The sequence below is a fragment of the Chiloscyllium punctatum genome, chromosome 42 (genome assembly GCF_047496795.1).
Source record: "Chiloscyllium punctatum isolate Juve2018m chromosome 42, sChiPun1.3, whole genome shotgun sequence".
NCBI classification, from domain to species: Eukaryota; Metazoa; Chordata; class Chondrichthyes; order Orectolobiformes; family Hemiscylliidae; genus Chiloscyllium; species Chiloscyllium punctatum.
In genome coordinates, this window is record NC_092780.1 from 37,037,911 (window position 1) to 37,051,509 (window position 13,599).

General features: G+C 42.4%; 1 protein-coding gene across 1 annotated transcript in view; it reads right to left on the reverse strand.

The window, feature by feature from the left end:
* LOC140465901 (myosin light chain kinase, smooth muscle-like) overlaps positions 1-13,599 on the reverse strand; it is an 85,002-nt gene that overhangs the window by 38,351 nt on the left and 33,052 nt on the right. Inside the window, exons 2-7 of the mRNA XM_072561826.1 lie at positions 13,446-13,562; positions 10,923-11,075; positions 7,781-7,987; positions 4,240-4,278; positions 2,756-2,883; positions 278-431 (exon numbers count right to left, since the gene is read on the reverse strand). Coding sequence (XP_072417927.1) covers positions 278-431; positions 2,756-2,883; positions 4,240-4,278; positions 7,781-7,987; positions 10,923-11,075; positions 13,446-13,562 — 798 coding nt within the window. The remainder of the gene's footprint in view (positions 1-277; positions 432-2,755; positions 2,884-4,239; positions 4,279-7,780; positions 7,988-10,922; positions 11,076-13,445; positions 13,563-13,599) is intronic.

The window sequence follows — 13,599 nt, forward strand, 5'->3', positions numbered from 1 at the left end:
GACGGAGGGTGGTTTGTCTGTGGAATGAACTGACACAGGAAGTGGTCGATGTTACAACATTTAAAAAGACAATAGTAAAGGTTTAGAGTAATATGGGCCAAACACAAGCATGGGGGACTAGTTTAGTTTGAGAAACTTGGTCAGCATGGACCCATTGGACCAAAGGGTCTGTTTCCGTGCTGAATGACTCCAGGTCTCTATGTGCATTGCTTGCTTTTTAAATCTTTATCTCAGTGTATTATCTTCCTCAGCAGAGTGTTTGTGACACTCCACTTACCTATAACAGCCAGGCTGATCTGATGCTGCACATTCCCATTTCGATCCTTCACCACCAGTGTGTAATGGCCAGCATCACTCATTTGCACATCCTTTATCACCAGTTTGGTCCCAGTGTCTGTCGTGTCCACAGAGGTTCGAGAACTATTCAAGATCTGAAATAAATGGACGAGAGGAACAGATGGTGAAACAGTCCAGTTAAAAAAGTAAATAACAAAAGTAACTCAACCTAAAAGAGCATTTCAACAATACACACACATCTTCAACAAAACAGCCAAAGGGTATGAATAAATGTGTGGTAATAAACCTTGGAACACATCTAATGAGACGGTGGCTCAGTGGTTAGCACTACTGCCCCACAGCACCAGGGACCCGGGTTCAATTCCAGCCACGGATGACTGTCAGTGTGGAGTTTGCATGTTTTGTCAGTGTTTGCGTGGGTTTCCTTCAGGTGCTCTGGTTTCTACTCCCAGTCCAAAACTGTGCAGGTTAGGGGAACTGGCCATACTAAATTGCTCAAAGTGTCCAAGGATGTGCAGGCTCGGTGGATTAGCCATGGGAAATGCAGAGTTACGGGGATAGGGTAGGGGTTGGGTGAGTGGGATACTCTTTGAGGAGTCTGTGTGGACACAATGGACTACTTCCACACTGTAGGGATTCTAATTCAATGTTGCGCAGGTACTTAGAACTTTAAAATGTCATCAAATGGTGCAGAAAATAATCCAGAAAGCTAATGGAATGCTGCCCTTTATATCCAGAGGACAGGAGTATAAGATGCATAAGTTATGCTGCAGTTATACAAAACCCTGGATTGATCCTACTTGTAATACGGAGAGCGGATCTGGGCACCACACCTTAAGAAGGATACGTTGGCCTTGGAGGGAGTTCAACATGATTTACACAAAAGTCAACTGGACTTTCGGGATTAAATTATAAAGAGGGATTATACAACACGGGGGTGGCACGGTGGCTCAGTGGCTCAGTGGTTAGCACTGCTGCCTCACAGCACCAAAGTCCCAGGTTCGATTCCAGCCTCGGGCGACTGTCTATGTGGAGTTTGCACATTCTCCCCGTGTCTGCGTGGGTTTCCTCTGGGTGCTCCAGTTTCCTCCCACAGTCCAAAATTGTGCAGGTCAGGTGAATTGGCCACGCTCAATTGCCCACAGTGTTAGGTGCATTAGTCAGAGGGAAATGGGTCTGGGTGGGTTATCTTCAGAGGGTCGGTGTGGACTTGTTGGGCCGAAGGGCCTGTTTCCACACTGTGGGGAATCTAATCTAAATCAAACATCAGCCTGTTATATCTAGAATTTAGAAGATTAGGAGGTGATCGGATAGAAGTCTTCAAAAGTTATTAACAGGAAAAGACAGGGTAAATAAACTTTGGGTATTCTAGAACCAGGAGAATTAGGGCCAGACTATTTGTGAGTGATGTTCTGAAGCACTTCTGCACACAAAAACCGGTAGATGTTTGAAATTCTCTTCCACAAACTGCTGTCAATGCTGAGTCAGTTATTAATTTTAAATCTGAGATAGATATGACCTTTTGAATAACAAACAATTAAGGGTATGGGCCAAAGGCAGGTATGAGGAGTTAGGCCACAGATTCAAGATCTGAAGATTGTGGAACAGGTTAGAGGGGCTGAATGGCCTACTCCAGCTCCGATGAGATTGGGCTCCAGGAAAAATTCCTTGTTGGAGTTTGCATACCCCACCATCAACACCCATGCAGATCTTTAACTGAAGCAGAAATAGGTGAAGCAGGAGTTAAATCTTACCAAAATTGTAGAAAGAAGAACAAATAGCAGATGAGGAATTCTATAGTTGTTAGTCCATAGAGAAGGAATGATTTGAAGAGCAAAGGAGTGTGGCGCTGAAGAAAGACAATATACTTTTTTTAAAAATCCCTTTCATGAGCAAGAGAGCAGTCTAAATAAGCACTGATACCATCATTCCAAAAATAGCAGCAGTTGAGAGAAAATTGTATAAGAATGTGAATCACAGAATCATTATAGTGCAGGAGGCTACCACCTCTCTCAGCATTTTATCTTGCTATAAATCTTGTGTCTTCTCCCTGTGACATGGAGAATTGTTTGAATATAAACAATGTGTGTTTGTGCATGTCAGAGAGCGTGTGTACAGGTGCGGGTGTGTGCATGTCAAAGAGAGTAAGAGAGATAGAAAGAGAGATAAATGCAAACTTGATATTTTGTGCTTTTCAATCCATCAGGAACATGAAGTTGATTGCTAAACATCGATTGTTAAATTGATTGGCAGCGATAATCTACAGCTAACTGGAGTCAAGTGTGATTGCAGGAATAAGCAGCAGTTGGCACAGATTCCACAGTACAGTAAATTCTATATGATTCAAGGAAAAAGAAGGTTTGAGCAGCTAAATGCAGTTTTCTTCCTCTACATTCTACAATAACTACTAGACTGCATGCCGATGTAAGCAGTACTACAAGGATCTAATTTTTAATACCTGATCTTTCTGTTTCAGCCATGTAGCAGCAATGGGTGGAGTTCCTACAATCCCAACGTACAGCTCTGCCTCTTGTCCTGCCTTTACCTCCAAGTACCTCTGGGGATCCACTAACTCAGGTGGCTCTGCTGTAATGTAAAGACAAAGGATGATCAAACTCCCTCAAACAGTTTCACTTACCAGATCAAGCAAAGAAGACACTTGCTCACAAGATGCATAACAAAATCGGTTAAGTCTCTGCTTACAAGACAGCCCTTTCTTGCATCCCCTCTAAGTCAAGCGTGACATCATTCTAGGTGAGGATACCAAAACAGTACTCTACATCTGATTCCATTAAAGCCTGTGTACTTGTACAGGAGGTCAGTTTGGCTCAGTTGGCTAGACAGCTGGTTTGCGATGCAGAGTAACACCAATAATATGGGTTCAATTCCCGTACCAGCTGAGGTTACCTTGAAGGACTCTCCTTCTCAACCTCTCCCCTTGCCTGAGGTGTGACCACCCTCAGATTAAATCACCACCAATCATTTCTCTCAGAGCACAGCCCTATGATCTGGTAAGATTGTGGCAATTTTACCTTTTTTTATATATAATTGAAGCAAGATTTGTTCCCTATTGCATTCAAACACTTGCAACACCAAACTTTTATTACACTTTAACTTTATGCAAAAGACCTCACAGATTTCTTCAAATCCCAATAGTTACTAGCGTCTCACTCTCTTTAAAAGGAAATCTTCCTTTCTATTCTTCCTATGACTTTCAGATTTCCTACTTATTATGCTCTATCCTTTAATAGGCATTTATCCTTTAGCCTCTACATCCTCCCCACAGTTTAGTTTCCCACTTTCTTTTTTTAAAAAGTCTTAGTAAATATGGAAACATTGCATGCAGCCTCCTCATCTGGGTAACTGACAGGAATTGCAAATAACTGAGACCGATCCTTGCAAAATAAAAACCAAAAGAACTGCAGATGCTGGAAATCAGAACCAAAAAAACTCAGTAAAAATTGCTGGAAAAGCTTAGCAGGAATGGTAGCATCGGTGGAGAGAAATCAGAGTTAAAGTTCCGAGTTAAAATTCAGAGTTGATGGTGGGGTATGAAAATTCCAGCAAGGAATTCTTACTGGAGCCCAAACTCATAGGAGCTGGGAGTAGGCCATTCAGCCTCTCTAATCTGTTCCAGAATCGATAGTCTGTGGCCTAACTCCTCATACCTGCCTTTGGCCTATACCCTCCTTCTGTTCAATTCTGTCTAAGTTCTGAAGGAGGTCAGAGGATCTGAAAAGTTGATTCTGATTTCTCTCCACAGATGCTACAAGTCTCATGATGTGTGAAGTGTTGAACTCATTCATTCGTTCTGCAGAAACCCTTTGAGCAAACCTCAAAGCTCACTGTGAAGCGCTCTCTTTGAGAGAAACGGCAGCCAGCAGAGTGTTCCAAACTTAAACATGCAATTGCAACACATCAGCACAAAGACAGAAAAATCACCTGGTTTAGAAGACAGCTTCTTCCTTGAAGGGGATGAATCTGAAAGAGGAATAAAATAAAAATAAATTATGAAGACGACTGAAGAGGTGAATGAGAAGAACACACCAATGAAGATCAGCAAAGTAAGGTTGAAGTAGTTAGTGAATGACCGAAAATAAAATGATTTAAATCCAAAACATCGGATATACTTTTGCAGTAATTGCAGAGACATAACCAAAGTTAACCCTTTCAGGGTTTAAGCAGTTTTTGGATAAATACATTTTGAATTGTTAACCATACATTTCACAGTTTCCCCCAACCACATCTAATTATCTGTTGTGTTTCTTTTAAACTGAACATCTTACATAACTCATTGAGGTTCACTCCCTTGCCTCCCCCCTCCCCACCACCCCCCTCCATCTAAAAAGATGGAAGGGTTCCAATTATTCACTTCTTTCCTCAAAGTCAGTCTGTTAGGACTAAACTTGTGACCTTTGCTTCTACTATATTGAGGCCTGCATCTTTCTCCCTTGCCTGGGAAACCAGGGCTCAAACCTTATCGAGCTGTATCATAGCCTGAGCAATGTACAGCCGGAGTATCCCCAGGTTCCAGATTTGGAATGGTAGCTTGGGATCATCTTCAATTGGTTGAATCCTGCCCCAGGATAATTGAACATGGTCAATGTGTAGTCCATCGGCTTTTTCCACTAACTGGTACGACACATCCCCTGTCAAATAATAATATTGAGTACCAATTTCCTCAGCATTGTGTTGATATGACAGACCAATATCTGTAAATGTTGTGCCAATAGATATACGAGGAGCACAAACCAGCCATGATCTGCTGAGAGGGGAGTCTTGATGATAAAAAAAAATATTTATAAAACTTAAAAGAATCTGAAGTGAGTCTTCGAGACTTCCATTGCTGGGGCTGTGATTCCCATCTCAAAGGGTGTGATATGAAATGGGGGCAGGGCAGGGCAGGGCCAGGCAACCAAAACCCGCTAAGGATTAACAATGGACTTGGGAAACACAGCAGTTCAAGGAGTTGTAGATTCTTCTCTGGCAAGTTGTTTTCCTCAGCTGTAAAGAACACAAGAACTAGGAGCAGGTGGAGACCATTCAGCCCCTCAAGACTGCTTCGTCATTTTATACGATCATGGCCGATCTCATCTCAGTACCAACTCTACTTTCCTGCCTGCTTGCCTTAACCCTTCAACACATTACCAATTAAAAGTCTGCCTATCACCTCCTTAAATTTTCTCGATGTCCCAGCACTCTGGGGCAATGAACTGCACATATTCACGATCCTTTGAGAGAAATAATCCCCTCATCTCAGTTTTAAATTAAAGGGGTAACTTCTCATTGCCTTCAGTTGCTTGTCGTCAATGCTTCTATTTTCCAGATGTATCCGATCAATCTACATGTCACAGTGCTTTGTTCATCACATCATTCATGGTCCAGAGCAATAGTAACACCTTCTTGCTGGATTTAATCTTTCTTCCTTTCCTGTGAATGGACCACACTAATACATGCCCTCCCTCCGACACCCCAAATTAAAGCATCTCATCGTCTGCATCAGGGGTCAAATTCTCCTCTCACCGTCAAGACGTAGACCCTTCCCACACTCCCCCATCAGCTTTCTTACCTGTCCAGTTGCCTCCTCCAGAGATTTCTCTCTATTACTGGTTTTTCTGTCTGACACAGGTTGCTTTTTGAGTACTGTTTTCAGAGTACGCATGCGTTGACTGCTAAAAACCATGTTTCCAGTCTGATCTATTTGTACCTTCAGTTCAAAGAAAGGTTGACACTGGAACCTTAAACTGTCTTTCAGTCTGGGATTACTTGCTGTATTCCCATTAAACTGGATAGAACTTCTTGTGCAGACTGAGCACAAGTCGTCCCCTTCACGTTACCACCTACTGCCAACGTGCAAAAACAATCAAAAGGCTATCCATCACTAAAGGAAACTTGCAGAGAATGTGTCTTACTTTCTGTGGATTTCCAATATCGATCAGTTTTTGTCTAGAGTGGAACACATTGACTAATGTATTGGAGTCAGGAACTGAGTGAAGAGAATGATCACAAGCCAAACATTCTCACTTCTACAGATACTGATGCCATTAAAAAATAAACTTTTGATCTTACTCGAAAACCATTGACACTTTTAAAGGATTATATTAAGGACTTTATTGAAAGGAGTGGATGGCTCAGTGGTTAGCACTGCTGCGTCACAATACCAGGGTTTGATTCCAGCCATCAGTGACAATCTGTGCGGAGTTTGCACATTCTCCCCATGTTGCATGGGTTTCCCTTTGGTGCTCCAGTTTCCTCCCACAGCCCAAAGATGTGTGGGCTAGCCATTGGAAATGTAGGGTTACAGGGAGAGGGTAAGAGGATAGGTCTGGGTGGAATGGTCTTCAGGGGGTCAGTATGTAATCAATGCACCAAGTGGCCTGGTTCCACGCTGTACGGATTCAATTTTTTGATCGCTCCCCAGTTTTCAATGCTATAATATTCACAATCAACAATTTGATAAAGCAAATGTATGGTCCATCATAACCCGTAAACCAACCTGCATGGCAACCCATTTTCGTGACATTTTATCCAGTCTGCACAGAACTAGTGATATCTGTGTAATAATGCTATGTAACAAAACCCTTCAAACACAGCCACTCATAACTGTCCTTTTAAAAAGCCTGCTGTTACGACATCCCTATAAATGCCACGTGCATCAGCTTGTAAACTAGTTTAACATTCCAGAATAGGTGTTTTTCTGCACAATCAAGATAATCAATGATCTGAATTATGAAAAGGATTCGACAGGAACAAAGAGGATATTTTGTGTCACCTGGATAATGCTAGGGTATTGCAGTCACCACCTGAAGTGTATTGAGGGAAATATTCTCATGGCACATCGGAAACGCTTGGTTATGTATTCAAACAGCCGCAGTTTACAGGGCGATGGGCCAACTAGAAAGTGTGACTGAGCTGAGCAGCCTTTGTTTTAGATTAGATTACATTAGATTAGATTACATTACAGTGTGGAAACAGGCCCTTCGGCCCAACAAGTCCACACCAACCCACCGAAGCGTAACCCACCCATACCCCTACATTTACCCCTTACCTAACACTACGGGCAATTTAGCATGGCCAATTCACCTGACCTGCACATCTTTGGACTGTGGAAGGAAACCGGAGCACCCAGGGGGTGCTGATTGGACCTGTTCCCATGTCTGTATGACTCTATGAGACGTTCATTGGCAATGCATAATGATAAAGTTGCTCTCTATGGTTTAGCAACCACTCTGCCTCACTGAAGATTGATCACGGAGAAGTACACTGGCATTCTTGGAACCATAACCCAAAAGTAAGGCAGTGTGGGCAGGAAGAATTGACCATAAAAATGGAAAAGAAGGAGTTAAGAATAAAGGGAGAAGCTGGAGGGAGGTGCATTTGACAAGCTGTAGGTGCACCCCAAGCAGAATAGACATCTCCTCACATTGTTATTATGACAAACTCCACTAAAATATATCCATTTTATTCAAATCCTTGACATTACCTTTAGGAAGACTTCTGTCTTTGGTACTGTGCCTCTCTTCTTGGATACTGACAACATTGAGGGTTGAAAATTGGACCATTTCAGCCTTGGCTCCAGCACCATGACGATTTTCTTCAGGTACAGTCTGACTGTCACCGATTCCGCTATCACAATTAGTGTTTCTCATTTGTTTAGGCAAAGGATTGAGTCGCTGAAGGGTTTCAAAGTCTATTAAACAGAGCAGATGCTTTAATATTCATCTTGTACTGTTCTAATGCATAACCTTCAACAAAATTAATTAAATCAGGCAGTCAACATCTAAAGACTGCCATGCCACTGCTTTGTGAACCATTCCTTCACTGGCATTATTGGATGTTTTGTTTTCATCTTACCTTGTAGATTAATAAACCAGTTATTCATGTGAGGACGTCACATGCCAAAGATTAAAAGATTAGCGAGTTTGTTTTGCTCCCATTAGTGCAACAGCAAATGCTGCATAAAACAGAAATCAGAGCTGAGCTATACCCAAAAGGAACAAGCACAGAACCGTAGAATACCTACAGTGCGGAAGCAGGCCATTCCACCCCTTGAATCCACACTGACCCTCCAAAGAGCATCCCAACCAAACCAGATTCCCTAGCCTAAACCTGTAACCTTGCATTTCCCACTGCTAACCCACCTCGCCTGCATATACCCGGACACTACGGCAAATTTAGCATTGCCGATCAACCTAACCAGCACATTTTCACTGTCGGAGGAATTGAATTGAATTAGCTTTATTGTCACATGTACTCAAGTGAGTAGGAATGTTTCAGCAATGGCTAAGAGGAGGGAAGGACATACATAAACAGAAAGAATAATAAAAATCCAACACGTCATGTGAATATTACAGCAAAAGTCAATGTCTCAATACAAATAAACTTGCAATTCACAGCTGTAGCAAAATGAGGTTAGGGTTGTACCTCCCAGCTGTCCCACTAGTTGTGGAGAAGATCATAATCTTAGCAAATTTTTGACAGGCTTCCCTGGTCCTTGCTCCCACCTTACCATCCACCGCCCTAAATCTGTTGAAGTGTTATAATCCCATAGTTTATAATACAGCAACAAATCTTCTTGTGTGAATTTTCTGTTGCAGGAGGTGACTTTTGAAAACAGACTTGAAGCAGGACAGGGAAGGTGACCTGGAATCTTTTGTTAAGACTGGTTCTATGCTGTGGTGGGAACAGCAAACTAACTGGAAAAATCAGAGCATGACTCATAGGGAAACAGAATCAGAGAGATGTACAGCACCAAACAGACCGTTTGGTCCATGTCAACCAGGTATCCTAAATTAATCTAGTTCCATTTGCCAGCATTTAGCCCATATCCGTTTAGAATTTTCCTATTTATATATCCATCCAGATGCCTTTGTAATGTTATAATTGCACCAGCCTCCACCACGTCCTCTGGTAGCTCATCCCATATAAGTAGCACCCTCTGCTTGAAAAGTTGCCCATTTAGGTGCCTTTTATATTTTTCCGTTCTCACCTTACACCTATGCCCTCCAGTTTTGGACTCTTACCTTGGGGAAAACACTTCGCCTATTCACTCTATCCATGCCCTTCATGATTTTATAAACCTGCATAAAAGTAACCCCTCAGCCTCAGACTCCAGGGAAAACAACTCCAGCCTATTCAGCATCTCCCTATAGCTGAAACCCTCCAACCCTGGCAACGTCCTTGTAAGTCTTTTCTGAATCCTTCCAAGTTTAACAAAACCCTTTCTATAACAGGGATACCAGAACTGTACACAATATTCCAAAAGTGGCCTAACCAATGTCCTGTACAGCCACAACATGACCTCCCAACTCCGATGATGAGACTGGAGTTGGGCAACCATATGCTAATGACGTTGTGGAACTTGAAAGGGTTCAGAAAAGATTTACAAGAATGTTGCCAGGGTTGGTGGAGTTGAGGTACAGCGAGAGGCTTAAAAGGCTGGGGCTGTTTTCCCTGGAGTGTCGGAGGCTGAGGGGTGATTTTATACAGGCTTACAAAATCATGAGATAGTATAAATAGACAAAATCTTTTCCTGGGGTGGGGGAGTCCAAAACTAGAGGTCATGGGTTTAGAGGAAAGACATAAAAAAGAGACCTAAAGGACAACTTTTTCACGCAGAGGATGGTACATGTATGGAATGAGCTGCCAGAGGAAATGGTGGAAGCTGGTACAATTGCAACATTTAAAAGGCATCTGGATGGGTATATGAATAGGAAGGGTTTGGAGGGATATGGGCCAGATGCTGGCAAGTGGAACTAGATTGGGTTGGGATATCTGATTGGCATGGACGAGTTGGACCAAAGGGTCTGTTTCCATACTGTACATCTCTATAACTTAAGAAGAATAGAAAAAGACTTGAAGGTGGGAATGGAGGCTGCAGTCAGATCAGGTATCACTTCATTAAACTGCAAAAACAGGCTTGCAAAGGCAAGAGCCCTACTTCTGCTGCCAAGACCTGTGTCCCCAAGAGGCATAAGGAATTTTAAGGATGAGATAAAAGGATAGGAGTCAGCTAGGGAGAAAAAAGAAACGGATTGAAATTTCAAAGATTAGCACCATCATGGTGGGTGACAAATCATAAGGAAGGTCACAGCAGGAGACAAACAGCGAAAAGCCAGATTCAGAACAATGGTGAATACAGGAGATTATGCATTGGAAAACAGCAAAATCATGAAAGGGTCTGTACATAATGAGAATTGATTGTTTGACCCAGTGTAGGTTAGGGAGAGCAAGTGCAATGGGTGTCCATGGTTCGACATATCCATGAAAGCTCACAGAGTGAAAGCTGGGCGGAGATTGAGAAGATGGAGGACAAGAGGGGAGCCAGCTGAACATTGCAATGTTGGAGCCTAGAGACGATAAAAGGTGGAAATATAGGTTTCCACATGAGATGCAGGAACAAAAGGCAAGAAAGGTCAGAGGTGGAAGTAATGTTGTCCTCCTGAAGGAAATAATATGGGGATCAACCAGAACATCGAGTCTTAAGTAAAGAAACAGTGGTCAGAATTCTTTTCAGGTTGCATATGTAATCATCAACACTACTTTATGGCCTACAAAGAGTCGACAATATTTATTTAGTGTCAATCACTGTACACACAATAGGAGTTTGAATGGTCCTCACTCACCTCGGACTGTCACTATAGCACTGCTGGATGTTCTTCCTGCATCATTTTCTGCAACACATCCATATATTCCAGAATCCTCTGGCAAACAGTCCTCAACCACCCACTGAGCGACACCATTGCTGAAAGAAGATCTGCCAAACTTTGCTGTTTTACCTGAAGCCAGATAGGGATAAGCATTGGCAACAGTGAATAGACTGACTAACAAACAATCTTTTTGCTGCTCCTCAGATGCTGCCTGAACTGCTGTGCTCTTCCAGCACCACTAATCCAAAATCTGGTTTCCAGCATCTGCAGTCATTGTTTTTACCTAACAAATAATCTTGTACACTCCACTGGAGTTACAGTAAGAAATGACATTATTTCACTGTGCATGTTCAAGCTTTACAGCAGCACTTCCCAAACTGTGGGTCATGACCTCAGTTAGGGCTGCAATCTCCCAGTGGGGTTGGAAAAGAAAAGTAATGAGACTCAGGCAGCATCTTACCCTGGAAGGCCTCATCAATATTTCAGGTCGCAAACCCTGGGTAAGAAGTGGATACTGGCTTAATACCTAGCCAGGTAGCAGTTGCAAAATGTCTCCAAGTGACCAGATTCACAGCCACCAAGTTTAATACAGGGCCCAGTGCAGTAAATAACATTCAAAGCCATCCTGCTCAAGCAAGGGGCAGGAGGAGATGGTCCTCACCTAGTCCTCTTACTGGCTAATATCAAACCTTTAGCTGAAATTTCAAAATACACATAAAATATTCAGGTTTTTAACAAGGCAAACTGAAGTGCACATTTTGCATAACTTTGCGCTGTGTTAAAAGTTAACGTATAATGCACAAATGTCATGAACCATAAACCGAACAATATCAAGCTGCTTTATTGAGGTGTCATTTTTGTTGGCATCTGGAATCACATTATTCTGTGTTAAAATTGCTTGGAAACCACTGGTTTAATGGGGTTTTCTTTAAAGAATTTGTTGGTATATTCCTCATTTCAGTGGGATGGTATTTAAAAAAAAAGTGCAACTACTGGGGTCACAGAGCCATACAGCACAGAAACAGACACTTCAGTCCAAACACTCCATGCCAAACATAAACCCCAAACAAAACGAGTCCTACTTGCCTACTCCTGGCCCACATCCCTCCAAACCTTTCTCATTTGTGTACTTAACCAAATATCTTTTTAAACAGAGTGACTGTGCCTGCATAAACATCCAACCTGCCTCTTCTTTCAATTATTAGAGTATTGTCTCCAAGAACTGGGTTTTGTGGCACAATGGTAAGCCTTTGAGACAGGAAACCAATTACAATTCCCATCTGCTGCACAGTTTAGATTTAGATTAGATTCCCTACAGTGTGGAAACAGGCCCTTCAGCCCAACAAGTCCACACCAACCCTCTGAAGAGCAACCCACCCAGACCCACTCCCCTACATTTACCCCTGACTAATGCACCTATCACTATGGGCAATTTAGCATGGTTAACTCACCTAACCTGCACATCTTTGGACTGTGGGAGGAAACCGGAGCACCTGGAGCAAACCCAGACAGACACGGGGAGAAGGTGCAAACTCCACACAGACAGTTGCCCGAGGTGGGAATTGAACCTGGGTCCATGGCGCTGTGAGGCAGCAGTGCTGACCACTGAGCCACCATGCCGCCCAAATGTATAAAAACAAGTGAACAAGGTGATAAAAAATATCAATTGTCCCCAAGAACTGCAACTGCTATTTTTGATCCATACTACTGGGCACTGATCACTTCAATGCAGAGAGAGGCTTCATGTTGCGTTCTGTTCAACAGTGTTATTGGTCACATGGTTATCATCAAAAACTCTGTTCAACTTTGAGAATTCTGCAGAAATTGAAACTTTTCATGATAAAACTGCTTCTTTTGTGTGCACCATTTTCTTTTAGAATAAATCAGAAGTATATTACATTATCCATGGGGGGGGCCCCTGCTCCCAATCTATGTGAATGTTGGGCCCACTGCAAAATTTACTAGACACCCCAAGGAAAGTCATAAAACAGGCACCACGTCTATCAGATCTGCTACATCTCCATAAGCCCTGACCAATCAGAACCTACAAATTTAATCCATTAAGTAAAATTAACAGTTCACATTTTCTCACTACATCTCAATGCCATCCATCAGCAGGATCTTATGATAATGTCTAAATTGTTGCTTGCTTTCTAATTTTCATTTTTCACATGTCAGTCCTGATAAATGGAAGTCAAAAGGTTTCCCTTTCATGTCTCTTAAAAATGGTTGTGGCCTGTGCTACAACCTTTGGGTGTTGAGATTGGTGGGAAACGTCAGTCAGGTGGTCATGGGCTAATGGAAAAAGGTAGATTTCAACCCTCTCGCTAAAGTATTATTTGCATTAACTTATTAATATAGCTATTTGCATTAAGTCACCATCTGATTCCTTTACACTCCTGGTGAGCAGAAGTTGAAAACCTTTTAGCTTGGTCACTCTGCTGAAAATTAGCCACCAACATGCAGGCTTGAAGAAAAATCATCAGAATGCATCCTCACCATTCAGGAACCAAGTGATAGTGATTGGAGGAGTTCCAGTAATTTTCGCCTGTAGCGTGATGGTGCTGCTTTCATCCACAGTGACATCTGTCAGGGGCTGTATGAATACAGGACACTCTATGTACACAAGAGACAAACAAGTCAGTCAAAAAAA